Source organism: Haliotis cracherodii, unplaced genomic scaffold (assembly GCF_022045235.1).
Source record: "Haliotis cracherodii isolate W230 unplaced genomic scaffold, xgHalCrac1.p SCAF_8, whole genome shotgun sequence".
Classification (NCBI taxonomy): domain Eukaryota; kingdom Metazoa; phylum Mollusca; class Gastropoda; order Lepetellida; family Haliotidae; genus Haliotis; species Haliotis cracherodii.
In genome coordinates this window covers 7,280,021-7,306,831 of record NW_027266341.1, presented here as the reverse complement: position 1 = coordinate 7,306,831, position 26,811 = coordinate 7,280,021, and the positions used below count along the sequence as shown (strand labels likewise).

General features: G+C 38.6%; 1 protein-coding gene across 3 annotated transcripts in view; it reads left to right on the top strand.

Moving 5' to 3' along the window:
• Window positions 1-26,811, top strand: part of LOC139449480 (phosphatidylinositol-3,5-bisphosphate 3-phosphatase MTMR6-like) — a 110,374-nt gene that overhangs the window by 1,569 nt on the left and 81,994 nt on the right. Inside the window, exon 1 of one of the 3 annotated variants that reach the window (XM_071230897.1) lies at window positions 17,745-18,159. The exons of the other annotated variants lie outside the window; for them this stretch is intronic. Coding sequence (XP_071086998.1) covers window positions 18,094-18,159 — 66 coding nt within the window. The 5' untranslated portion in view covers window positions 17,745-18,093. Of the gene's footprint in view, window positions 1-17,744; window positions 18,160-26,811 lie in introns of those variants that run through there. 3 annotated transcript variants of the gene reach the window in all.

The following is a 26,811-nucleotide window of genomic DNA, read 5'->3' as shown; positions in this document are numbered from 1 at the left end:
ACAGGAAATATAACCTGTAGGCACTATGATCATGATGATTTTTTATATATGTCTTACCCTAGTACTGGTGATTCATCAAACAATGACCCAAATCATTACTTAATGTGAGATACATAATGTGCAAAAATGGGAAGAAATTAATCAGCAATTATAATAAAACTTTCTTGCTTTTCACCAAGTTGTTATTTTTAAGTATGGATAAGTTTGATGATTCTCTGTTCAATATCGACCAATCAGTGATCATAAACAGGAAAACACCATGAAGCAACAGGCAAATAATATCTGGACTATGACTTACGAAAGTCAAATTATGGCAATATGACATGTGTATTGGTGCGGTGGGGTTGTAATGCCCAAGGCCCAGGATCGATTCCCCACATGGGGACAATCCCAGCAGGCACATGACATAGTTTCAATGTTGAAGTTTGTGTATCTGAGGTTGCTACATTGAAAAACATTCTATTTACATTTTTTTTAACATTGGCCTTTTGATATTTGAACATATTTTGAAATCTGACATTGTTTCAACATTGAAAAGTAATCTTAGTTCAACATTTCATAAAAAAAACATACATTGAGCGAATTCTTTTTTTGGGGGGGGGGGGGGTTGTGAAAAAATACCAAGGACTAAATTTTCATGGACACAGACACTGGTAAAGAAAGAAGTATTGAGCTTTTCTTGGTCTGCTACGAACGTGTCTTGTTTATCCACTGATATGAAGTCTATTTATTGTATTGCATCTGTCCAGTCTAGACACTCCATTAATATTATAAGAAGTTGCTGTGGTGGAAATAGAAACTTAGTTTTGGAATAACATGGCCGTATTGGGCTTTGGCGTCATGACCAGAAGATCGTTACAAAATACTAATTGAAATTTGGCTAAGTTGGTAACTGTGTAATGGGCTGAAGATGCTGAAATGACCTCTTAAACCAGACAATATTTGACAATTTTTTAAAAATTGGGAAAATTACAAGATAGAGCATTTCAAGTGCCTGTATATAAACAATGTGGAAAATAGCCGCCTGCCCGATTGTCTGTGGCCAGCAAAATTCTGTCCTACTGAAGATTATGATATGCCCCTAGCCCGCTTTGCTACTAAAATGTTAATAGTGATTTCTTTATGCATGCCTCTAAAGCCCTATTCGTATGCGCAACTTTTATTCACATATACAAAATTACACGTTTATATTTGCACATGTGAGTATAAGTATAATTTCTATGCGTTTGGTAGGTTTTAGTCAGGTGTTGTATATTGATTTTAACACTGATTGAGGGCAGTAATTTCAAAAGCCACATGTTCAGCATCCTGTGGTGGCAAGTATTCAACATGGAGCGACTTATTTCACATTGCAGAAGATTAAGGAGACAATTTCCTTACCAGGTTTGACAATACTGGCTGGCTTATTAAGAAAAATCTGTATGGAAGATTGACAGAGATACAGCTCTGTGGGAAAGTATGTACCAGGATGATACTGACAATGAATGGTATGCTAATCATCGTATGCACACACATTTGCTGAAGTATGTGGGAAGATCAAGGAGCACCTGGAACCTAGAGACAACTGGGTAAGAGAACCAATACTAGGAGAGGAAAGGGTTGGCATCTTCAGAGGAATACAGAACTAGGGGAAACTTTTGGGTATTCAATAGAATCCACGAAGGTGAGTTTTTAGTGAACATCTCATAGACTACTTCTCCATGCCACGTGAATAAGGGTCATCAATGGTTGCATTAGGCGGACCTCATATCCCTGAAATTGAACCAAGAGAGAACATAGAGATAACCTAAATTGCTATGCTTGGTATTCATTGATAATAGAGGGGTTTTGCGATCATTGGAATGTTTATGGAAACATAAATATCGGATGACCTGGTCTCGTGAGATTTTACCAACTCTGAAATATTCCACAGGGTTGAGAATAATTATCTGTGAACATGCAATTGTGTAAATTTACTTTTAAATGTAAAAAATGCATGCAGCTCGGGCAGCAGTATTATGCAAAGTGCATGCAGCATGGTCACCAGTGTTGTAAAAAATGCATGCAACACAGACGACAGTATTGTACAAAGTGCATGCAGCACAAGCAGCAGTGTTGTACAAAGTGTATGCAGCACAAGTGGCAGTGTTATACAAAGTGCATTCTACACAAGCATCAGTGTTACACAAAGTGTATGCTACACAAGCGTCAGTGTTATACAAAGTGTATGCAGCACAAGCGTCAGTGTTGTACAATGTGTATGCAGCACAAACAGCAGTGTTGTACAAAGTGTATGCAGCACAAGCAGCAGTGTTGTACAAAGTGCATGCAACACAAGCAGCAGTGATGTACAAAGTGTATGCAGCACAAGCAGCAGTGTTGTACAAAGTGCATGCAACACAAGCAGCAGTGATGTACAAAGTGTATGCAGCACAAGCAGCAGTGTTGTACAAAGTGTATGCAGCACAAGCAGCAGTGTTGTACAAAGTGTATGCAACACAAGTGTCAGTGTTGTACAAAGTGTATGCAGCACAAGCAGCAGTGTTGTGCAAAGTGTATGTAACACAAGCAGCAGTGTTGTACAAAGTGTATGCAGCACAAGCAGCAGTGTTGTACAAAGTGTATGCAGCACAAGCAGCAGTGTTGTGCAAAGTGTATGCAGCACAAGCATCAGTGTTGTACAAAGTGTATGCAGCACAAGCATCAGTGTTGTACAAAGTGTATGCAGCACAAGCAGGAGTGTTGTACAAAGTGCATGCAACACAAGCAGCAGTGTTGTACAAAGTGTATGCAGCACAAGCATCAGTGTTGTACAAAGTGTATGCAGCACAAGCAGGAGTGTTGTACAAAGTGTATGCAACACAAGCAGCAGTGTTGTACAAAGTGTATGCAGCACAAGCAGCAGTGTTGAACAAAGTGTATGCAGCACAAGTGTCAGTGTTGTACAAAGTGTATGCAGCACAAGCAGCAGTGTTGTGCAAAGTGTATGTAACACAAGCAGCAGTGTTGTACAAAGTGTATGCAGCACAAGCAGCAGTGTTGTACAAAGTGTATGCAGCACAAGCAGCAGTGTTGTGCAAAGTGTATGCAGCACAAGCATCAGTGTTGTACAAAGTGTATGCAGCACAAGCAGGAGTGTTGTACAAAGTGCATGCAACACAAGCAGCAGTGTTGTACAAAGTGTATGCAGCACAAGCAGCAGTGTTGTACAAAGTGTATGCAGCACAAGCAGCAGTGTTGTGCAAAGTGTATGTAACACAAGCAGCAGTGTTGTACAAAGTGTATGCAGCACAAGTGTCAGTGTTGTACAAAGTGTATGCAGCACAAGCATCAGTGTTGTACAAAGTGTATGCAGCACAAGTGTCAGTGTTGTACAAAGTGTATGCAGCACAAGCAGCAGTGTTGTGCAAAGTGTATGCAGCACAAGCATCAGTGTTGTACAAAGTGTATGCAGCACAAGCAGGAGTGTTGTACAAAGTGCATGCAACACAAGCAGCAGTGTTGTACAAAGTGTATGCAGCACAAGCATCAGTGTTGTACAAAGTGTATGCAGCACAAGTGTCAGTGTTGTACAAAGTGTATGCAGCACAAGCAGGAGTGTTGTACAAAGTGCATGCAACACAAGCAGCAGTGTTGTACAAAGTGTATGCAGCACAAGCAGCAGTGTTGTACAAAGTGTATGCAGCACAAGTGTCAGTGTTGTACAAAGTGTATGCAGCACAAGCAGCAGTGTTGTGGAAAGTGTATGTAACACAAGCAGCAGTGTTGTACAAAGTGTATGCAGCACAAGCAGCAGTGTTGTACAAAGTGTATGCAGCACAAGCAGCAGTGTTGTACAAAGTGTATGCAGCACAAGCAGCAGTGTTGTACAAAGTGTATGCAGCAGAAACAGCAGTGTTGTACAAAGTGCATGGGTTGGAGAACATTCCCAGGAATTAATTGTACCACACATAACCAGAGATCGATATATGGTCACTGTCGTACACATTTGTATCAGAGCCTTCAGTTGTGCTCTCATTATGTTCTGTGTCTCAACCATGTGTTTGTGTGCACATTTTGATGTTATCATGTTTATGAGTCTTGTAAGAAACTCCTACTGCCTACTTATCTTGTGTGAGGATTATTGATTATTCTCAGTCATACAGTGCCTAAAACAGTCCAAATTAGCATTTCAGACAGCGCCATAGTTAATGTTGGGAGTTTGAAGTATCAAGTGGAGATCTTTCCCTGGTGTGTTGCAATAATTAGGCTTTGTAACATGGTGTAGAAGTGAGGAATATTGTTAACACCGCAGTCAGCAACATTCTGGCTGCATCACAGTTACCAGTAACACTAGTCTTGCTGGTCCACAATTACGGGGCACTGTTGGCCAGTCATTAGTAGACCCCTGCATGGGATACTCCAGACATTTTCTCCAACAGAATCCCACTAGTAGTTGTTTGAATTTTGTTTAAGGCAGTGCTTAGCAATATTCTACCATTGGGATAAGATGACATGCATCAACCAAGTCAGCAAGCCTGGCTACCCGATCCTGTTAGTCACTGAAGACCAGTCTGTAGACAGCAGTCTGCTCGAACATTCACATCAACGGTTAAAACTGTGACTTCATGATAGGTCATACATTATCTGCCGACAGATCACGCAGATGGAATGACAGATTAAGCAACACTGCATATGTCATTGTTGTGGTTGATCTTTGCATGAAATCATAGTTACCATGGTAACATACAAAACACTACTGCTCAATTCGCTTGCACTAGTAAATTATGGGTGAGGGATAATCACAAGAATTATTCGAAGTGTGCATAATTTCAGTATTCTCATTTGCCAGTGTGGTTTGAATGGCTGATGTCTTGACACAGGTATTATTTCTATTTACAAGAGACTTATTTATTTCAATATTATGATAACTGTGCTTCAAAAGTTTTTGTGCCTGTATGAGAGATTGATATTGATAATAATCTGTATTATTTTTGTGAAATCACAGCTGTTACAAGTCTGAAAGCTTTTGTTACCATAGAAATATGACAGCATGTTTATAGGCTATCATCAATCTGCTTGTAAAATTAATAGGAATTGTATACATTTTGTCACTATCAGAAGTGGGTAAGGACTAAGGAACATTATTGTGTCCAAAATTGGGAATTATATTAACAATACTGAATGAGATGAGGTCCATAGGTTGCTATCTGAAACTAAACATGTCAAGCTTATGGTGAAGACGGTCAACCATCTACTTGTTATGTCAGAAATGGCTTAAGGCTTTAGTTTTTTAAAGTTCAGAGTCTGCCAACTCAATTTGATGATGTAGCTCATTGCCCAAGGCCAGTGACTTAGTTTCATGCACAGTCTCTTCTTGTAGAGGGGTCACGGGTGGCCCAGTTGTCTAAGGCACCGCGATTCGCTGTGCAGAGTTGTGTCCCTTGGGCACGCCAGAAACCTATGATTGTGGGTTCGAATCCCGGTTCGCCCCGATTATGTTTCTAGGTTTGTCAGAACCATACCTGTGCTCGTTGGTTTCACCAAAGTGGTAAACATCTGAGACCTGCACCACTTCGGGCTTTCCTCCCACATTAAGCTGACAGGCCGTGATATAACTGGAATACTGATAAAAGCGCCGTTAAACCCAACTCACTCACTCACTTACTCACTCACTCACTCTTCTTGTAGACTGGAAATGGACCATGAACCATGGGATGTGCAAGGCTCTTGGTACTGATGGAGGTTAAGGGGTCTTGCCATTAACCTGAGGTTAAAATGGAACAATTTGGGGTCTTTAGATTTAATTGCAAAAGACCCTCCAGAACCTCTCTTGGTTTCTGACACTACAGGTAAAAAACCCAGTGAGGCTATATGGCATATAAGGAAACACTGTTGCTTTTTATTTTGGTATCCTGTCAGCTGAATATGAAACTCAGGTTGTACAAATGTGTTACTCATTCAAAACATTTTCAGTAACGAAACTGAAACATGAGTCTGTCAATAGACAGGTGGTCAGGTGATATTGATTCAATTATTAAAACAACATCAAAGATGATTCATTCAATGAGAAAGCTTAAGTATATGCTCTGTCGTAGTGTGTTGCATAAGATTTATGTAATGTTGTTCAGACCACATTTTGAATATGCATGTGAAGTTTGGGACGGTTGTACCAAAGAGCAGAGTGACAGACTAGAAAAAACTGGAAGCCGCAAGAATTGTAACTGGTTTACCAACCTATACTTCCGTCGTAAATTTGTATTTCGAAACTTCCTGGGAGCCCTTATCAAAGCGCAGGAGAAAATGTAAATTGTGTTTATTTTGTAAAATATATAACAATATGACACCTTCATACCTTAAAGATCTTGTACCTCACTCTGTCGGGACAAACATAACATACAACCTTAGAACCGCTCACAATATAACTATGTCTCTATTACCTACTAAGTTATCTGAATCCTCGTTTATACCATCCGCTATCAAATTGTGGAACACATTACCGATTCAGCAAAGGAATATTTCCTTTCTGTCATTTAAATTATTAACTCTAAATAAGAATACATGTAAATCTATGGGAGAGGGTGTTCTAAGTTGTGATAACTTGTGCCCAATCCTTTTTATGAGAAATGTTTAAACTAAAGATACAGGTTGTCACTGAAAACATGTACTGTATTCACCGTATGAAGTGCTTTGCTACATGACATTATCGAAGAGCTTTAGTTTTCACCAACCATTGAACTAAGTTTGTTCACCAATGCACAATCTCTGAGAACAGATTTTGACTCAGTATATATGGTTTCTATTGGGCCAAAGTCACTATCTCCCAACCCCAACACCAACCCAAACACATCTCCTAACCCCAATTCCAACCCCATCCCCAACCCTAACCCATCTCCCAACCCATCTCCCAACCCCAACTGCAACCCTTTGTCAATTGTCTAAGCAGGAGGGGTGCTTTTTATGGCTATTATGGTATGTATGATAATGTCTGACCAACATCATAAGCAAGAGCTTTTGCAACAGGGATGAATGACAATTGTTGATTGGTCCACAGAAATCACAATTTGAACGGCAGCGGGCCTGTCTTTTCCTAATTAGTTTATAGTCTGTGCCGAAAACTTTTTTGTCTGTTTGCCCATGTGTGTCTTAGCATGTTTTTCTGTAGATGTTTAGTGTGAACATATGGGGATTCATAGCCAAGCTGTAGACCAAATAACTATTTTTCGAAACAGGCTTCACACTAGTGGCTGAAGTGACAGGCTATAGTAATGGAAGGAGACAAGACAAACGTGAGCATGTCAGTTGTGCAAAATATGAGTTGTTCACGGATGCCTTACAGTTCTGGTTGGTTGGTAAAGGGGAGCAACTCTTGCAAGTTTAACAATGCAACAACTGGCATTGCTGCCAAGCAGCCAAAGGAATGTGGATCTGCCCATTTTAAATCTAATGGATGTGGATCTGCTCCTTTTAAAGCTTATGGATGTGGATCTGCCCATTTTAAAGCTTATGGATGTGGATCTGCCCATTTTAAATCTAATGGATGTGGATCTGCTCCTTTTAAAGCTTATGGATGTGGATCTGCCCATTTTAAAGCTTATGGATGTGGATCTGCCCATTTTAAATCTAATGGATGTGGATCTGCTCCTTTTAAAGCTTATGAATGTGGATCTGCTCCTTTTAAAGCTAATGGATGTGGATCTGCCCATTTTAAATCTAATGGATGTGGATCTGCTCCTTTTAAAGCTTATGGATGTGGATCTGCCCATTTTAAAGCTTATGGATGTGGATCTGCCCATTTTAAAGCTTATGGATGTGGATCTGCTCCTTTTAAGGATAATGGATGTGGATCTGCTCCTTTTAAAGCTAATGAATGTGGATCTGCCCATTTTAAAGCTAATGAATGTGGATCTGCCCATTTTAGAGCTAATGGATGTGGATCTGCCCATTTTAAAGCTAATGGATGTGGATCTGCCCATTTTAAAGCTTATGGATGTGGATCTGCCCATTTTAAATCTAATGGATGTGGATCTGCTCCTTTTAAAGCTTATGGATGTGGATCTGCTCCTTTTAAAGCTAATGGATGTGGATCTGCCCATTTTAAATCTAATGGATGTGGATCTGCTCCTTTTAAAGCTTATGTATGTGGATCTGCCCATTTTAAAGCTTATGGATGTGGATCTGCCCATTTTAAAGCTTATGGATGTGGATCTGCTCCTTTTAAGGATAATGGATGTGGATCTGCTCCTTTTAAAGCTAATGGATGTGGATCTGCCCATTTTAAAGCTAATGAATGTGGATCTGCCCATTTTAAAGCTAATGAATGTGGATCTGCCCATTTTAGAGCTAATGAATGTGGATCTGCCCATTTTAAAGCTAATGGATGTGGATCTGCCCATTTTAAAGCTAATGGATGTGGATCTGCCCATTTTAAAGCTAATGAACTTGGATCTGCCCATTTTAAAGCTAATGGATGTGGATCTGCTCCTTTTAAAGCTAATGGATGTGGATCTGCCCATTTTAAAGCTAATGGATGTGGATCTGCCCAGTTTAAAGCTAATGAATGTGGATCTGCCCATTTTAAAGCTAATGAATGTGGATCTGCCCATTTTAAAGCTAATGGATGTGGATCTGCCCATTTTAAAGCTAATGGATGTGGATCTGCCCATTTTAAAGCTAATGAATGTGGATCTGCTCCTTTTAAAGCTTATGGATGTGGATCTGCTCCTTTTAAAGCTTATGGATGTGGATCTGCCCATTTTAAAGCTAATGGATGTGGATCTGCTCCTTTTAAAGCTTATGGATGTGGATCTGCTCCTTTTAAAGCTAATGTATGTGGATCTGCCCATTTTAAAGCTTATGGATGTGGATCTGCCCATTTTAAAGCTTATGGATGTGGATCTGCTCCTTTTAAGGATAATGGATGTGGATCTGCTCCTTTTAAAGCTAATGGATGTGGATCTGCCCATTTCAAAGCTAATGGATGTGGATCTGCCCATTTTAAAGCTAATGGATGTGGATCTGCCCATTTTAAAGCTAATGAATGTGGATCTGCCCATTTTAAAGCTAATGAATGTGGATCTGCCCATTTTAGAGCTAATGAATGTGGATCTGCCCATTTTAAAGCTAATGGATGTGGATCTGCCCATTTTAAAGCTAATGGATGTGGATCTGCCCATTTTAAAGCTAATGAATGTGGATCTGCCCATTTTAAAGCTAATGAACTTGGATCTGCCCATTTTAAAGCTAATGGATGTGGATCTGCTCCTTTTAAAGCTAATGGATGTGGATCTGCCCATTTTAAAGCTAATGGATGTGGATCTGCCCAGTTTAAAGCTAATGAATGTGGATCTGCCCATTTTAAAGCTAATGAATGTGGATCTGCCCATTTTAAAGCTAATGGATGTGGATCTGCCCATTTTAAAGCTAATGGATGTGGATCTGCCCATTTTAAAGCTAATGAATGTGGATCTGCTCCTTTTAAAGCTTATGGATGTGGATCTGCTCCTTTTAAAGCTTATGGATGTGGATCTGCCCATTTTAAAGCTTATGGATGTGGATCTGCTCCTTTTAAAGCTTATGGATGTGGATCTGCTCCTTTTAAAGCTAATGGATGTGGATCTGCCCATTTTAAAGCTAATGAATGTGGATCTGCCCATTTTAAAGCTTATGGATGTGGATCTGCCCATTTTAAAGCTAATGGATGTGGATCTGCCCATTTTAAAGCTAATGAATGTGGATCTGCCCATTTTAAAGCTAATGGATGTGGATCTGCCCATTTTAAAGCTAATGGATGTGGATCTGCTCCTTTTAAAGCTAATGGATGTGGATCTGCCCATTTTAAAGCTAATGAACTTGGATCTGCCCATTTTAAAGCTAATGGATGTGGATCTGCCCATTTTAAAGCTAATGGATGTGGATCTGCTCCTTTTTAAGCTAATGGATGTGGATCTGCCCATTTTAAAGCTAATGAACTTGGATCTGCCCATTTTAAAGCTAATGGATGTGGATCTGCTCCTTTTAAAGCTAATGGATGTGGATCTGCCCATTTTAAAGCTAATGGATGTGGATCTGCCCAGTTTAAAGCTAATGAATGTGGATCTGCCCATTTTAAAGCTAATGAATGTGGATCTGCCCATTTTAAAGCTAATGGATGTGGATCTGCCCATTTTAAAGCTAATGGATGTGGATCTGCCCATTTTAAAGCTAATGAATGTGGATCTGCTCCTTTTAAAGCTTATGGATGTGGATCTGCTCCTTTTAAAGCTTATGGATGTGGATCTGCCCATTTTAAAGCTTATGGATGTGGATCTGCTCCTTTTAAAGCTTATGGATGTGGATCTGCTCCTTTTAAAGCTTATGGATGTGGATCTGCTCCTTTTAAAGCTAATGTATGTGGATCTGCCCATTTTAAAGCTTATGGATGTGGATCTGCCCATTTTAAAGCTTATGGATGTGGATCTGCTCCTTTTAAGGATAATGGATGTGGATCTGCTCCTTTTAAAGCTAATGGATGTGGATCTGCCCATTTTAAAGCTAATGAATGTGGATCTGCCCATTTTAAAGCTAATGAATGTGGATCTGCCCATTTTAGAGCTAATGAATGTGGATCTGCCCATTTTAAAGCTAATGGATGTGGATCTGCCCATTTTAAAGCTAATGGATGTGGATCTGCCCATTTTAAAGCTAATGAATGTGGATCTGCCCATTTTAAAGCTAATGAACTTGGATCTGCCCATTGTAAAGCTAATGGATGTGGATCTGCTCCTTTTAAAGCTAATGGATGTGGATCTGCCCATTTTAAAGCTAATGGATGTGGATCTGCCCAGTTTAAAGCTAATGAATGTGGATCTGCCCAGTTTAAAGCTAATGAATGTGGATCTGCCCATTTTAAAGCTAATGGATGTGGATCTGCCCATTTTAAAGCTAATGGATGTGGATCTGCCCATTTTAAAGCTAATGAATGTGGATCTGCTCCTTTTAAAGCTTATGGATGTGGATCTGCTCCTTTTAAAGCTTATGGATGTGGATCTGCCCATTTTAAAGCTTATGGATGTGGATCTGCTCCTTTTAAAGCTTATGGATGTGGATCTGCTCCTTTTAAAGCTAATGGATGTGGATCTGCCCATTTTAAAGCTAATGAATGTGGATCTGCCCATTTTAAAGCTTATGGATGTGGATCTGCCCATTTTAAAGCTAATGGATGTGGATCTGCCCATTTTAAAGCTAATGAATGTGGATCTGCCCATTTTAAAGCTAATGGATGTGGATCTGCCCATTTTAAAGCTAATGAATGTGGATCTGCTCCTTTTAAAGCTAATGGATGTGGATCTGCCCATTTTAAAGCTAATGGATGTGGATCTGCCCATTTTAAAGCTAATGAATGTGGATCTGCCCATTTTAAAGCTAATGGATGTGGATCTGCCCATTTTAAAGCTAATGGATGTGGATCTGCCCATTTTAAAGCTAATGAATGTGGATCTGCCCATTTTAAAGCTAATGAACTTGGATCTGCCCATTTTAAAGCTAATGGATGTGGATCTGCCCATTTTAAAGCTAATGGATGTGGATCTGCTCCTTTTTAAGCTAATGGATGTGGATCTGCCCATTTTAAAGCTAATGAATGTGGATCTGCCCATTTTAAAGCTAATGAATGTGGATCTGCCCATTTTAAAGCTAGTTTTTTTCCATCTCTTTATGATGGATGCTGCTTGTGTACACGTAAATAGAGAGAGTATTAGAAATGTCGGCAATAAAATATGTTTCAGATTAGATGTTGGAGATGCAATACCCACACTTAAGCCATTGGTACTATTGTTATTGATGTCTGGAAATCAGCATTCATGGTATCATTATATATTCTGCATTAAGTCTTCTGTATGATTAAATATTGAGGTATATGTCCTTAACTGACCTTCATTTGTTTTTAGCTCTGGATTTCAAAATTTATGTAGGGGCAGTGGGGTAGCCTAGTAGTTAAGGTGTTCGCTCGTCATGTGCATGTGAAGCCCATTTCTTGTGTCCCCCGCTGTGATATAGCTGGAATATTGATAAAAGCTGTGTATAACCATACTCACTCAAATTACATGTGCAGGTAGAATGGAGATAAAATGGTTCAATGTAGAGTTGTGATGAATTCAGCATTAATGGTGAAAGTTAACTTTAAAACATGTGTTTAAATTCAGGGTTAAAACCTACAGTTAACTTAGCTCTACATTGAAATCATACTTCCAGATTTTCATACCTTAAAATGTCAGTAAGCGTGACTTGCAGACGTCAACACAATATCCTGTTCGAAATGCCGTACACTCATTGCCAAAGAAGAAGCACCTATAAAATATCCCAGCATGGCCAAGGGACTGGCTGATTTGTGCATCTTTCAGGAATGTCAGGGGAAACGAGTCCTTTTTCTTCTTTCCTTCCAGAATAAGAATAATAACGCTAATAATTAGGTTTCAGGGTTTTACTTGATGCAGAAATGTTAAATTAATTATTCGGGGTCCCCTGTGCCCTAGTTTGTCAGTCCAGGTAAAACCATGTGTTTCAATAGCAGTACTTCAGGGACTGATTTAGAACTTGCTCAGAGGCTGATATTCTGCCCCAAGTCTGATGTCATTACAAATTCCCTATTTGGAACTAAAATGTCCTAATTCATGTTACTATGTTTTAGTTTATATAATTAGTGACTAAGTTTATGGCTTTGAAGAAGTAACCTGTATTTGTAAGGGTGAATATTATCCTACCCTTTTTTTTATCCCAGGGATGAAATTGTCTCGTGTCAGGATGATTCTCACTAGTGAATTTGAACCCATACCAGTGTGGTACTAAGGCAGGATACTATACTCTGGAGTAAAACTTCCCCTGGGATAATATTTAGGTAGGATATAATCCTTGCTTACATATTCACTTACAGCAAGACCAAAAAAATAGATACAGATTTTAATACTTCATTTTTATATTACTGCGTTATATGCAATCTCAAAATAAATTCAAATTAAACAATAAGAACTTTAAAAAAATCCTAATTTGAACAAAGTAACATTTTTTTTCAATTTGCCTGCCATGGGCATTTAGTTGAGAATCCTAAATAAATTCTTTATTTCTACCCCCTTATCTGTTGCTAGGTCCCCATGTTACCCTGCCAACACAGTGGTACCTGTAGGGCAGCTGGGTCATGTGTGCATCAGGGTTTGTAAGGGTTGGCGGTGATGGCTGAGGTGTGTCCTAGGCACCTGGTGTGTTCCTGCTACAGTGCAGGCGACAGTATGCTGTGGCATGAAGGCTAAGACTCCTTGACTATCATGCATAATGTCAAACACTGGCTGTTTATCATTGACCAAGACACAGCTAAAGTACTCACGGAAATGAAAAAAAACTGTTTTTCTCAATTTAAAAATCGACACAAAGTGTTACGTAGCTGTAAATATGAAATAATAAAACAACTCGAAAAGTACTAGTCTGGATTTGCTAGTTTGATCTCAGTGAACAATACAAAATGTACTTTACAGGAGGTAATTTGTCGGCACTTTCAACATTCAAAAATAAAACTAAGTCCAAATTGACATAACAAAAACAGACTATAGGCATTATGCACCTGTTCTCACCTATCGTCAAGGTGTCATAGGTCACCTTGATCTACTTACACCTGGTTATGCTCGGTTTCACAATAGTCTGTTTTATTCACATTTTTGCACACTTTTACGTGTAAAAAGGCATAAAAACATTTGATACGCTGTATTTGTGCCACTGCCCAATTAGTACTAATTTAGTTGTTTGAATATTTACATATTTTGTATATTAACTGTATTTATTTAAGATCTGAGGTCGAAAAAACAGGGTTTTTTTCATTTCCGTGAGTACTATAGTCTTTGAGACACCCTGGCTATGAGTATGCATTGAAAATGTTGAACATGTAATTTGAAGTATTTTGTAATGAACAGCATGTGATGTATGTATGCTTGATGAAATCTTTTGGGAAGGTCGTGTCATACCAAAAGACGATAAAAGAGAGAGAGAGAATAATAACATTCACAGAAAGTATTAAAATGTCCATGTGAAAGTACACGCTCAGTGATCGGTTTCCAAAACAAAACTATTTGGTGGCTCAGCAGTGTGACAACTATTTTTGTTGGCTGATATGTAGACTTGGTGGCAGTGTCTATCAACTTTCTATCCTGTGATGCTTAGAAGCTTAACGGATACGTGCTGCAACTCTAACATCAATCAAAAGGCGTGTCTATCTAATCCTTCAAAAATAACAACATTGCATACATTGCTGTGTGTGAAACAACCATTTGATCTTGCAATTGACCTTGTGAATAATTAACATAACAATTAATGTTGGTAACTAGCTTCATTAACTTCAGCATTACCATATTCGACGTAATAAGCTCCCCGCTCTAATAAGCGCCCACAGCGATATTTGCTAATATATTGGCTAATGAACAATCCCAATTAGCACTCTTTCCGATTGATCAATGTACAAATGACATATATCTGTCTATATAAACATTTCAGGCTGTCAGCATAAACCACGGAATTTACCTTTCAACTCTGTTTTTTCCCCACCAAAATACTATCCTAAAAAGAGCCCTCTATTTCTAATTTTGAGAGCGCCCTGGGCGCTTATTGCGTCGAATACGGTAAGCAAGGGATTTCAAAGTATAGTAGTATATGGTTGTGTTGTGAAGTATTCTTACCATGTTAAATGTCAGGACTTTTGCCGTCCCAAAACACACAAGAATGATAACTTGTTTATCATGTAATGTCATTCTTAAATTCTATCATCAGACAAAGGATTCTCATTTCTCAGAAAAAGTACAGAAACATTACATGATTTCCTGGAATGTGGACATTAATATGTTACTTCACAAGGTCAGTGATTAGTCAGTCGTACAACAGGCAGTATGGCTACAACTGAAACTTGTTTTCTTAGACAGTAGCGCAATGACCTTATAGGCAATATGCTAACTACTTTATTGGCATTTATGACAACTACCTTAAAGGCAATATGATAACTACCTTATAGGCAATATGACAACTACTTTATTGGAAATATGACAACTACCTTAAAGGCAATATGACAACTACCTTATAGGCAATATGGCAACTACCTTATAGGCAACATGACAACTACCTTAAAGGCAATATGACAACTACCTTATAGGCAATATGACAACTACCTTATAGGCAACATGACAACTACCTTATAGGCAATATGACAACTATCTTATAGGCAATATGACAACTACCTTATAGGCAATATGACAACTACCTTATAGGCAACATGACAACTACCTTATAGGCAATATGATAACTACCTTATAGGCAATATGATAACTACCTTATAGGCAATATGATAACATATTCAGTTGTCTGCCTTCTAGAGTAGTCTATGAGTCATCACGTTAATAAGCTGCTTTTGTTAATAGTAGGTGATACAGTCACTTGTCTTGTTGATAACGCTATGCAACATCTGTCAGATGTTTATTGTTGTCATGGTAAGTGGCATGTTTTCTATCACATAGTAAGTCTTATGTTCCTCCAGCTGAGGGGAATGTTTGTTAGGCTATACTTTATGCTGAAAATATTTTTTTGTAAGCACTTCTCTCTCATACTCAGTAAACAATATAAAGTACTATTTAGTTAACGTATGTATTTACAAACATCATCATGATCAGAGAGCTGACAATTGCTGACCAGTAATGCTAGAGTGCGTTTGTTTCCTAGCATTAAGCCCAACATGGATTTTTGCCTCATTCCATGAATAGATAGTGACCGATGGGAGACCTTGCATGTTCCATAACCTGGTGAGGTATAACTGCCTCTGTGGTCTGGTGGTAGAACGTCTTCACCATCAAAGTTCACACAGCAAGCCATTGTGAACACTGTCAAAGTTCACACGACCACTCTAGAACAAGACAAATCGGCCATTGTGGACACCGTCAACTTCAGACAAAGACTTGCCGATGACTTCAACTACTACTGATCACCATGTTAGATTGATACATAGTCTCTCCTATTAGAGGACAGTTTATATTGATGATGTTAGGTATCACCTAAGGAAGATTGAAACTGGTCTGGGACTTGTTCTGAAAGACCACTTCGACAACTGTTAATAGATTTTGACCAAATTTGGTGTTTAGATTTGTTTAGTCCGTCATAAAGAAAGATCAAGTTTGATAAGTTTGTTTATGGGTTTTGATAGTGGAAAATGTGATCATTAGGTTGAAAAAATAAATAAAATGCATTGTACAGGTATTTTTTATCTATCTTCAGTTTTTTATAAATGGTAAGTGATGAATAAAATTATAATTCATCCCCAGGTTTGTTGTCACTAGAAATATAGCAAATCTAAAATGATTTGTAAAGATAATTAATGATTGTTAAAAAGTCTGTTTTAGTCATATAAAATCTGTTTGATTATTATTATTATTGTCAAAGCAATTTTTACTGTCTGCGGTATGAAAACAACCTTGTCATTCATATATATTTTTTCTTTTTCTGAATTTTTGATTTTTAAGGTCGACGGTTTCGTCAAATAATTACAAAAAGTTATTAACTAATAGAAATACTACTTCTATTCGAAATACATGTATGCAAGTGATAAAATGTGTTTTTTAATTGTATCTGAACATGCTGAAGACATGGCCATCAGCTGCAGATGCCATCAATCTGGTGACAATAATAGCATTTATATGTAGACAGAACAATAATCATCTACATTATTGATGGAGCCATTCAACGTGTTATGGAGGCGCTAATCTGTGACTGCCACCGTCTATAGAAGACGAGGCATCATGAGAGTCAACAGACATTTTGGAAATCAATGTCAAAATTGTTTTCTTGCAGACATAAGCAGCGAGAGATATGAAAAGAAATGGATTAGATTGTATACCATCAAAAAGTATGAGCTCTGTACGGTGAAGTCATCACAGTGACAAAATTCAATCAGATGTTTGTAATGGTTCACATGACTTTCTATTGTAAGACTAGGTCGGAATTATCTTTACATGAACAAGGAATAATTGACCAGTGTTGTAATCAGTCATTAAAAACATTGAATAGTATGAAGTTGCATAGAATTGCCTGTATGGAGTTTAGGCTGTGCAGGGATAGAAACTAACTGTTTTCGTCCACTTGTTATTATAATGATAGCATATAGCAAAACCCTTAAAAATGAAAAATTTCTACTAGTCCTTATGGTACCTTAACTATTGGGCAGTTTGGCAAGGACTATAGGACTAGTGCCAGTTTCTATTGCTGCTGTGTCTGGAGGCTGGAAGCTATTCCTGCAGTAGGGCTGGACTCCAGAGCAACTGTTTTCAATAACTAATAACATACCGTGATCACTGTCAGCTCTAACTACAGGGAACGTACATTCCCCAACATGGGCAAGAGAACTACTGTATTGCCATGAGCTTCTCAAATATATTTCAGTGTACGTGGTTTACTAGTAAAGAATTCTTTTAGAGAACATGCATTATTCACTCACCCGTCTCCCAGCATTGATTGAAATTAACAAAGGACGATTCGACGATCTCCAAGGCATTGGGCGTTAATAGTGGAATTTGCCGTCTCCAACAGGTGTGGCCGTTTCATACTCACCAGTATGAAATACACATCTGTCAATTAAAAGTCAACGAGCAAGTTGCCAATAACAAATCAATATCCACCCCCTGAGGCAGTACCGGCGTAAGTGACATCATTGCTGCAGCCTTGCAATAGACCAGTCTTCTAAGCCAAACTGTTGTGTGAAGTGTGATGTCCTTCGAATATCCTGGATAACACTGAAATTGATCTATGTTGCACATTTAGTCGGTTGGTCTGTGCAGTCTAACGATGCTGTCAGTGGACTAAAGGATAACGATTCGTGGCTTTCTGTAGGGAGATTAACACAAGACTAAGGATCAATACCTCACGAGACAAAGCTGTCGGTGTTGGAAGGAGGGTCAGTTGTTTGCGTCTCCCGCCGATGGTAGTCCACTGCACCCTGGAGATACAGGCCTGAATCTATGGGTCCTCCAAGCCCCCTAGCCAGTGGCGGCTGACACGATCCGCATAGTTAATATCGAAACTGAGTGAGAAGCACTTCTCTTTGAGTTGTGGAGATTTTAGTCAGTTCCTCAGCGATCACAGATGAGGAGGAAGATGGGAAACGTGTTGGATGTACAGTCATTGCCTGATGATGCTCTTGTCAAAAAGGTACTGCCCTTACTTATCATACTTATACTTTCATGGTGACTGATGTGAAGGTAACATGACTGGATACTTGGGGTGGTCGGTGTTGGTATTGAGAATACATTGGGCTGTTTACTGTTCTGGTGTTATTTTATGATATTATTGAAATAATTGTAGTAAATTGTGGATGTCAATTTCCAGAAACTGTTGTACACAAAGAGCATTGATGGGGGAATGGATTGGAAAGCAGATGCTGCAGTCTCATGTTGAATAAGTAGTACTGAATATTTACATGTAGCTAGGCAGAGTCCTTGTCAAAACCCAAATGCCGGGGACATATCAATGAAAGCACTGGCAAGACCCCAGGAAGTCAAGAGCCTTCTTTCATTCCTAACTCTCAAGCTGTACTAAAAGGAGTTGTGAAATAACAATCCTTGACAAAACCTAGTGCAGCAAATTTTGTAGCACTTGATATAGAAACTCATCAATACCACAATGCCTTGTTCTGCTTGTATATTCATTAGGTTGTCTGTGAGGTGAGGTCACCTGACATTTTCATGAGAACACAGGAGGTAATCCAAAGAACCTTACATGATTGTATCTCCACTGCTTCATTGATGTCTTAATACAGTTGAACTTGAAATTGCCATTAGAACATGTATGAAGTTGAGTTTTGAAAAAACTACACTGAACTTGATCGGGGACCTAATGCCATTTAGGACCCTCTTCATGGTGTAGTAGATTGTGCGGAAGGTCTGTGGTTCAGTCCCCGGCCGCTTCATACCAACAGACATTGAAAGATGGTACTTGTTTTTAGCCTGCCTGTCGCTCTGCGTTAAGGAGATAAATTAAGGTCTTGTTGGCTTAAAGTTAGTATGCAATGAAGTATCCATAAAATGGGGCATGGTATCTCTGTGGGCAAGCACTTTTCTGAGACCCGATGAGCACTGACTGATTTACACACACAAAATGTCAGTATTCTGAGACCTGACTAGCGCTGACTGTTTACACACACAAAATGTCAGTATTCTTAGACCTGACTAGCACTGAATATTTTACACACACAAAATGTCAGTATTCTGAGACCTGACTAGCGCTGACTGTTTACACACACAAAATGTCAGTATTCTTAGACCTGACTAGCACTGAATATTTTACACACACAAAATGTCAGTATTCTGAGACCTGACTAGCACTGACTGTTTACTCACACACATAGCCTGCCATCATATTTTCTTGTTTTGGTAGCCATTATTTTTATTTATCCAACCTATACTGGCAAAAAAAGAAGGGGGCACAATAGTCATCATTGTTTTAAAGTACAAGTTCCCAGAAAGATCCGGGTCAGATCTTCTTCAGCCCATGCTTGTCGTAAGAGGCGATTAGCAGGATCAGTGACTCTGTTCATGCATGTCATATCCCAATTACCTTGTTCGATGCTCATCAGTGTAAATCACTGAATTGTCTCGTCCAGATTCAATTATTTACAGATCACTGTCATGTAGCTGTAATATTGCTGAGTGCGAAAAATTTAAGAAATATTTTTGAAAATTAAAGAACAAGTCACACATTGTATTTAGTATTCATGCCTCATGAGGATGTCTGAAAGTGAAGATCTGGTACAAGTGGGGATTACATTTTAGAATATTGGTCTCCAGGAACCTACGCTTAAGAAGCAACTAAATAGGTTGGGTGATCAGGCTCAATGACTTGGTTGGTTACATGTCATCGCATCTCAATTGTTTTGATTGATGCTCATGATGTCAACCACTGGATTGTGTGGGCCTGACTCAATTATCAACCCAGCACTGTCATAAAGCTGAACTATTGCTCAGTGAAAGGTTAGATAAACATTTATGATATGGTAACTACAACAGTATAAGCATGTTGATATAACACGTGTTGGTCCCATTTTGAGAGACCGCCTCCGTGGTCTCGTGGTAGAGTGTCCGCCCGAAGAGCGGAAGGTCCGGGGTTCGATCCCCGGCCGCGTCATACCAAAAGACGTTTAAAGATGGTACTTGTTGTTACCCTGTCTGGCGCTCGGCATTAAGGGGTTAAAGCAAGGACTGGTCGGCTCGGAGTCAGTATACTGTGTCTGAGTGGGATATTCATGTTAAACTGCAGCATGGTATTTCAGTGGGCTAGCACTATAAATCAGTATGAGTCCGGTCTAGTACAAGCAGCCACACACACACACACACACACACACACACACACACACGTGCATGCACGCCGCAATATAAGTGCAATAATCTTAGACGCAACGTTAAACCCGTATTTCACCTCACCTCACCCATTTTGAGATTATAAGATAAGATACTCTAGTCTGAGGTGGAGATGATAGTATCTTAGTGATTACTGGGGGGCAGTTTTTGTGTAAATGAATTGTTCATAATCATATTTTTATATGATTTTATAAAAGTCTAGATCTAATATAGTAAGCATTGCTTCTCTTTAGTCTCTGAGAATACTGTAATTGTTAAGTAGTTTGGAATGAATTATTACTGTTCAATGTTCATGTAGATACCTCATTTGTCCTCGTCGCCTTTGTACCATGACAGGGCAATGTTTGATGGGGAGACCAACTGTCATCTCTGGATGTAGCAGAGTGCTTCAGGCCTGATACATCCCTTTGTTCACAGCAACCATAGTGGCTAAATTAGGGCATTAGGTTTACCAGCTTAATCATTGGTTTTCTGTATACCTGACTCCACTGTGTCTAAAGTCATTTGTCTCATTATCAGAATGTCAATATAAGTGCAATCCATTGAGACTATTCTTGGTGTCCATATGGGGTTTGGCAATCATATGGCTATGATTAAAAACAAGGTTGGACTGCTCACACTCTCAAGGGAAACAATACACGTCAGGATTCGTATTTCCAATTGGCAAGATTCACTAGAGCAAATTTTTGTAGTGTTTTATCTTACTTAATGTTTGCCTAAATTGTACAATATTGCCTTTGATACGAATCTGTTTTTTTAACTAGTTTGATAAGTGTATTTAGAGAAACATTCCTTCCTGCATTTTGTACTATTTGGGTCTTGTTATGATTAGCACTTATAAAAAATCAGTGATATGCTACTCAAAAGAAGTTAAAGAACACTTTCATATTACTAAAGTTAATCTGTCATGGCACCCTATTCTTTTGTATAACTATGGGTATAGTTAATCTGTCATGGCACCCTATTCTTTTGTATAACTACGGGTATAGTTAATCTGTCATGGCACCCTATTCTTTTGTATAACTACGGGTATAGTTAATCTGTCATGGCACCCTATTCTTTTGTATAACTACGGGTATAGTTAATCTGTCATGGCACCCTATTCTTTTGTATAACTACGGGTATAGTTAATCTGTCATGGCACCCTATTCTTTTGTATAACTACGGGTATAGTTAATCTGTCATGGCACCCTATTCTTTTGTATTACTACGGGTATAGTTAATCTGTCATGGCACCCTATTCTTTTGTATACCTACGGGTATAGTTAATCTGTCATGGCACCCTATTCTTTTGTATAACTACGGGTATAGTTAATCTGTCATGGCACCCTATTCTTTTGTATTACTACGGGTATAGTTAATCTGTCATGGCACCCTATTCTTTTGTATACCTACGGGTATAGTTAATCTGTCATGGCACCCTATTCTTTTGTATTACTACGGGTATAGTTAATCTGTCATGGCACCCTATTCTTTTGTATAACTACGGGTATAGTTAATCTGTCATGGCACCCTATTCTTTTGTATAACTACGGGTATAGTTAATCTGTCATGGCACCCTATTCTTTTGTATTACTACGGGTATAGTTAATCTGTCATGTTACCCTATTCTTTTGTATTACTACGGGTATAGTTAATCTGTCATGGCACCCTATTCTTTTGTATTACTACGGGTATAGTTAATCTGTCATGGCACCCTATTCTTTTGTATAACTACGGGTATAGTTAATCTGTCATGGCACCCTATTCTTTTGTATTACTACGGGTATAGTTAATCTGTCATGGCACCCTATTCTTTTGTATTACTACGGGTATAGTTAATCTGTCATGGCACCCTATTCTTTTGTATTACTACGGGTATAGTTAATCTGTCATGGCACCCTATTCTTTTGTATTACTACGGGTATAGTTAATCTGCCAAGGCACCCTATTCTTTTGTATAACTACGGGTATAGTTAATCTGCCAAGGCATGGCAGATGAACTACGTACAGTAATATGAAAGAATCGGGTGTTCTTTATCTTTCTTTGAGTTGTATACTTTGTAGAAGTATGTTACTTTCAGAACGTTGCTTTCATTGATTCAGATATTATGCGATGACAAAAGACTGTTGACAAGGCTAGGTCTACCCGTGGAGACCGGGGTTAGGTTGCTAGCACCCACCTGCTTGTTGTAAGATGCAACAAAATAAGATGGAGTGATCAGGCTCATTGAATTGGCCGATTGTGATTGTATGAGGCAACATGATAGGGCTGGAATGGTGAAGGCTGTAACAGAAAACGAAATATCACTAGCACACATTTGTATAGGAAACCATCTAGAAACTGCCCCTTCATTGCCTGTTTGCAGGCTGCAGATATGTCTTGTTTGTGAGTTCATGAAGCAGCATTTTCAGTTTATAATTTGGTTTGTAGTTTGGCCAGCAACAGCTGTACCTAGTGATGCCAACTATTTTGGGTAATACTTACGATTTTGAACCTAAAATAACTAGTGATGGGTATTGGCCTGAAGTTTGTTTTGCAATTTATTGCAATAGTGCTTCCTGTATTGCGATACGTACCACAATATATTGCATGCATTAGTTCTTCTGTAATTTGTTATGAACCTGAATAAAAACACATGTTTTTTACTACTTCATATTATGTGTGATGTTGCTATGGTCACAAAGCCTTATATACAGGAAACAGTCACAAATAGTTTCACTATTTCGCCACAGGAAAAAGTTTCTTAATTATTATCCCCCGCCCAACAAAGTTGGCAGGGGATATATAAACGGGCTCCATCCGTCTGTCCATCATGTTTCGTTATCGGAGCATAACTCAGAAACCGTTCAATATTTTTTTAATGAAACTTTGCAGGTCTGTCAAGTACATGCTGAACTGTTGCCTTTTGCTATTTAGAAATTTTAGAAATTTTTATTTTTTACATTTCCATGGCAACAAAATGGCCTTTGGTTCTGTGAGGGTAGGGTTCGTTTCCGTAGCATAAGTCATAAACCGTTCAATATTTTTTCATGAAATTTTGTAGGTTTGTTAGGTACATGCTGAACTGGTGCCTTTTGCTATTTAGAAATTTTAGAAATTTTTATTATTTTTTCCGTTTCAATGGCAACAAGATGGACTTAGGTTCCAAACTCTCTCTTTTTTTTTTACAATTTCCATGACAAGATCCACCTCGGTTAAAAAAAGTTACGGTTTGGTTAGATTTAATTATGTTATAAATTCTGCAACAGGGGTGGGGCATATAGCCACGTTAGTGGCAAACTCTTGTTTCCATTTGAGTTGTAACCAAGATGATATTCATGATTTTGAAAAATGCAATATACTGTTATTTTCCAAACCTATAGTAGTTCATATTCATTGGTATTTCATATCGGTGTATACTGGTATATAGGTAATATTGGGCACCTCTAAAAATAACACTACGATGCTTGTCCTCTCTCAAATTACCTTTTTTTAAAAAGAAAGTCATGAGTGACATGAAGCATTCTACAGCAAGACTATTTTGACAAATGACAGTCATGCTTTCAATTCATAGTGTTAAAACATCCATATGTCAGTGGTACGAGGTCTCAGATTGGTTGTAATGTTAAAACACACTCTCCTCAGTTTACCAATCGATCTTTGCGGGGGCAGATGAGGTACTAATATTGTATGTATACCAATATTACTTCGGAACTCAAAACAACACATAGTCTTTCGGAAAAACAGTTAATTCATGTCACATAACTGATTTTATGAATGTGTAGATCTGAGACCACTTACGTCCACCTCTAATGAAAATGTCGAAGAGGAAACACGCCTCATGATACTGTTAAGTGTTTTTGACATTAAATTACACTTTGTAAAGCCACCGACTACTCCAGAGCTTCTGCTAGGGTTGGCATCTCTGTGTAACTAAAGCAATTAGAAATATTTTGAGTTGTGTTTTTTAATGTCAATCTGCTCTGGTTTGAAAGGGGGTCACCAGTACCAGCCATCAGTGAGACAATTTAGAGATACTTTCAAATGTTTTATGTCTGTCCACCTCAGGGTTAGAAACTAACTGTTTTGGTCCACTAATCCTTATGATGATGACATATAGCAAAACCCTTAATAATGGCCATTTTCAACTAGTCCTTGGGATACCTTAACAATTGGGCAGTTTGGCAAGGACTGTAGGACTAGTGCCAATTTCTAACGTTGCCATCGGCTCTTTTTTGAAAAAAAGGGGCCTGGGTTGCCTTGTGGTTTTGGAGTGTTGAAAATGGTTGTGCAAAATTGTGTCCCTTAGATGAGCCAGGATCCAGTGCTCATTGGTTTAAGTCTATGTTTCAAGTTTTACATATTAATTGAACAATACGTGGCCCAAAGCCTCAGATTGTCGTAAAAAAATAAATGAACATTCATAGAACAGCAGTAACAACAGTGCTGAAAGTATTATTTGTGCCATCTAGACTTGTTATTCATTAAAGAGTTCCTGCATCCTTGATTTGTGGTTCTATCTAGATGTTTAAAGATCAATACACTGACATATGAGTCATAATGCTCCTCAACAATATATCTTCTTTCTGTCAGTCTTAATGAAGCATAAAGCCTCAAGATAGATATTTCAAAGGTTCCAACACGATTCTGGTGAGCCTAAGGGTCAAGATTGGTCAGAGAAAGAATTTCGATCAAAAAGTCTTAACTAATGGCCATATTTCCTTCATTTGCCACAGGATATGAAGCTTGTGGCGTTCTGGAGGAGGTTGGCAGGGGGCCTCCAATTTGACATACCATTTGGATTTCTCAACACTCTTCACGTCTTCGTCCTTTAGTGATCATCAGTTTGTTAATAGACCTACTCCTTCTAAACTATCTCTGAATTTGATAGGGACACTTATGTTGTTTATTCATTGGTTGGATGTTAGTGAGGCTGCAAGGTTGACAGGGTATAGGAAGATTGGCTTAGATCAGCCTTGAGTTTGAACCTTGAATAATGTGTTGGAGGCTTGATGGAGCTGCATGCAGGCAGTAAAGGTCAAATTTAACAAGTACTTCTGTAATGGTTAAGAACTTGTAATAAATATACTACTGGAAAGAAGTTAAGGAACACTCACACCATGGCAGATCAACTATAATAATATGAAAGAATCAAGTGTTCTTTAACTTCTTTTGAGTCGTATATTTTCTCACCCAAAATGTAGAGGTAATGAGAATTAAATTACAGTTTGTGCAAAACGCTTCAGATCCAGTTGTTGAAGCTTATGCTTTGTCTTGATGTGCAGAAGATTCTACTCTAAGCTCTTTCATGACTATTTTGAAATCCAGTTTGTCTTGATTGTGTTTCTAGGTTGGTCAGCACTATACCCTGCTTGTGTGTTTTATCCAAAGTGGTAAACGTCTGAGACACATCATCTGATAAGCGATGATATAAGATCTGGAATACTGTTCAAAGCTGACCAAGCTGCCTGACTCACTCTTTCAAGAGTAAAGCTTAGTGTATCAAAGACAGTTTGTGGCTTCCACGGCTTTATCCAGACCTCAGAAGAAGTAGATATTCCACCCAACATCTGAAGCAATTGTCAGTACAAATTTCATAATTCATGTAAATATAACTAAAACTAATGTGAAGGCTTGGACAGGGTGACTTGTATTCCCCTGATAACAGGATAGAAAAGGAAGAGGCTTAATGTTACATTATTGTAGGGAATGCAACGTTGAATACCTCTGAAAATAAGAAAATAAGAACCTTTAAAAAAATCCCAGTTTTTAACAAAATAGCGGTCCTTTCCTAATTTGCCTGCCTCCTAGATAATCCCTGGGCTTGCACTGTTAGGGCAGAATGGAGCATGATATTATTAGTAGACATCAGTACATGGGGATGGAAGCCTATCAAGCGACACTCATGAATTCCTGATAAATCCTCTGTTTATCAAATTGGAAAGCAAGAGGTTCAAGTTTCAAGCTGGTCATAACATGCCCTGTCAGTGGTATTCAAGTACAGACCACCCCAGAATCAGTTTCTGAAATGACCAGCCGAGCGATGTTCCTTAAGTCCTATTTGACCTGAGTCTACACGAGAGCTTCCCCTGCAGTGATGCAAGTTATATAGGCCTGTATTCCCTCTTGTGACACCCCCGACTGCTTGTCTGGAATATTTGGCACTGTTATCTGTCTTCTTGTCATTCCTTGGCAATGATCGCTGGAAGGTCCAATAGATTTGAGTTAGTTCCCGGAAATGTAACCGAAGTGTTTGTTTCAACCATCCAACTCTCATTGATACTTCATTACTGAAACATCGTTTTCCATTGGGTAATTTGGGAGATCATCATAGACTAAGCTAAAGATATCATGCACTTCAAGTACCTATGTAATGACTTGATGATATCTGAATATGATATTGCCTTTGGTGTAAGGATGTGTCCTAGTGTCAAGAATAAATGAAGCTTTGTTTCTGTCTGCATTTCACCAATTTGGCAGAATGTC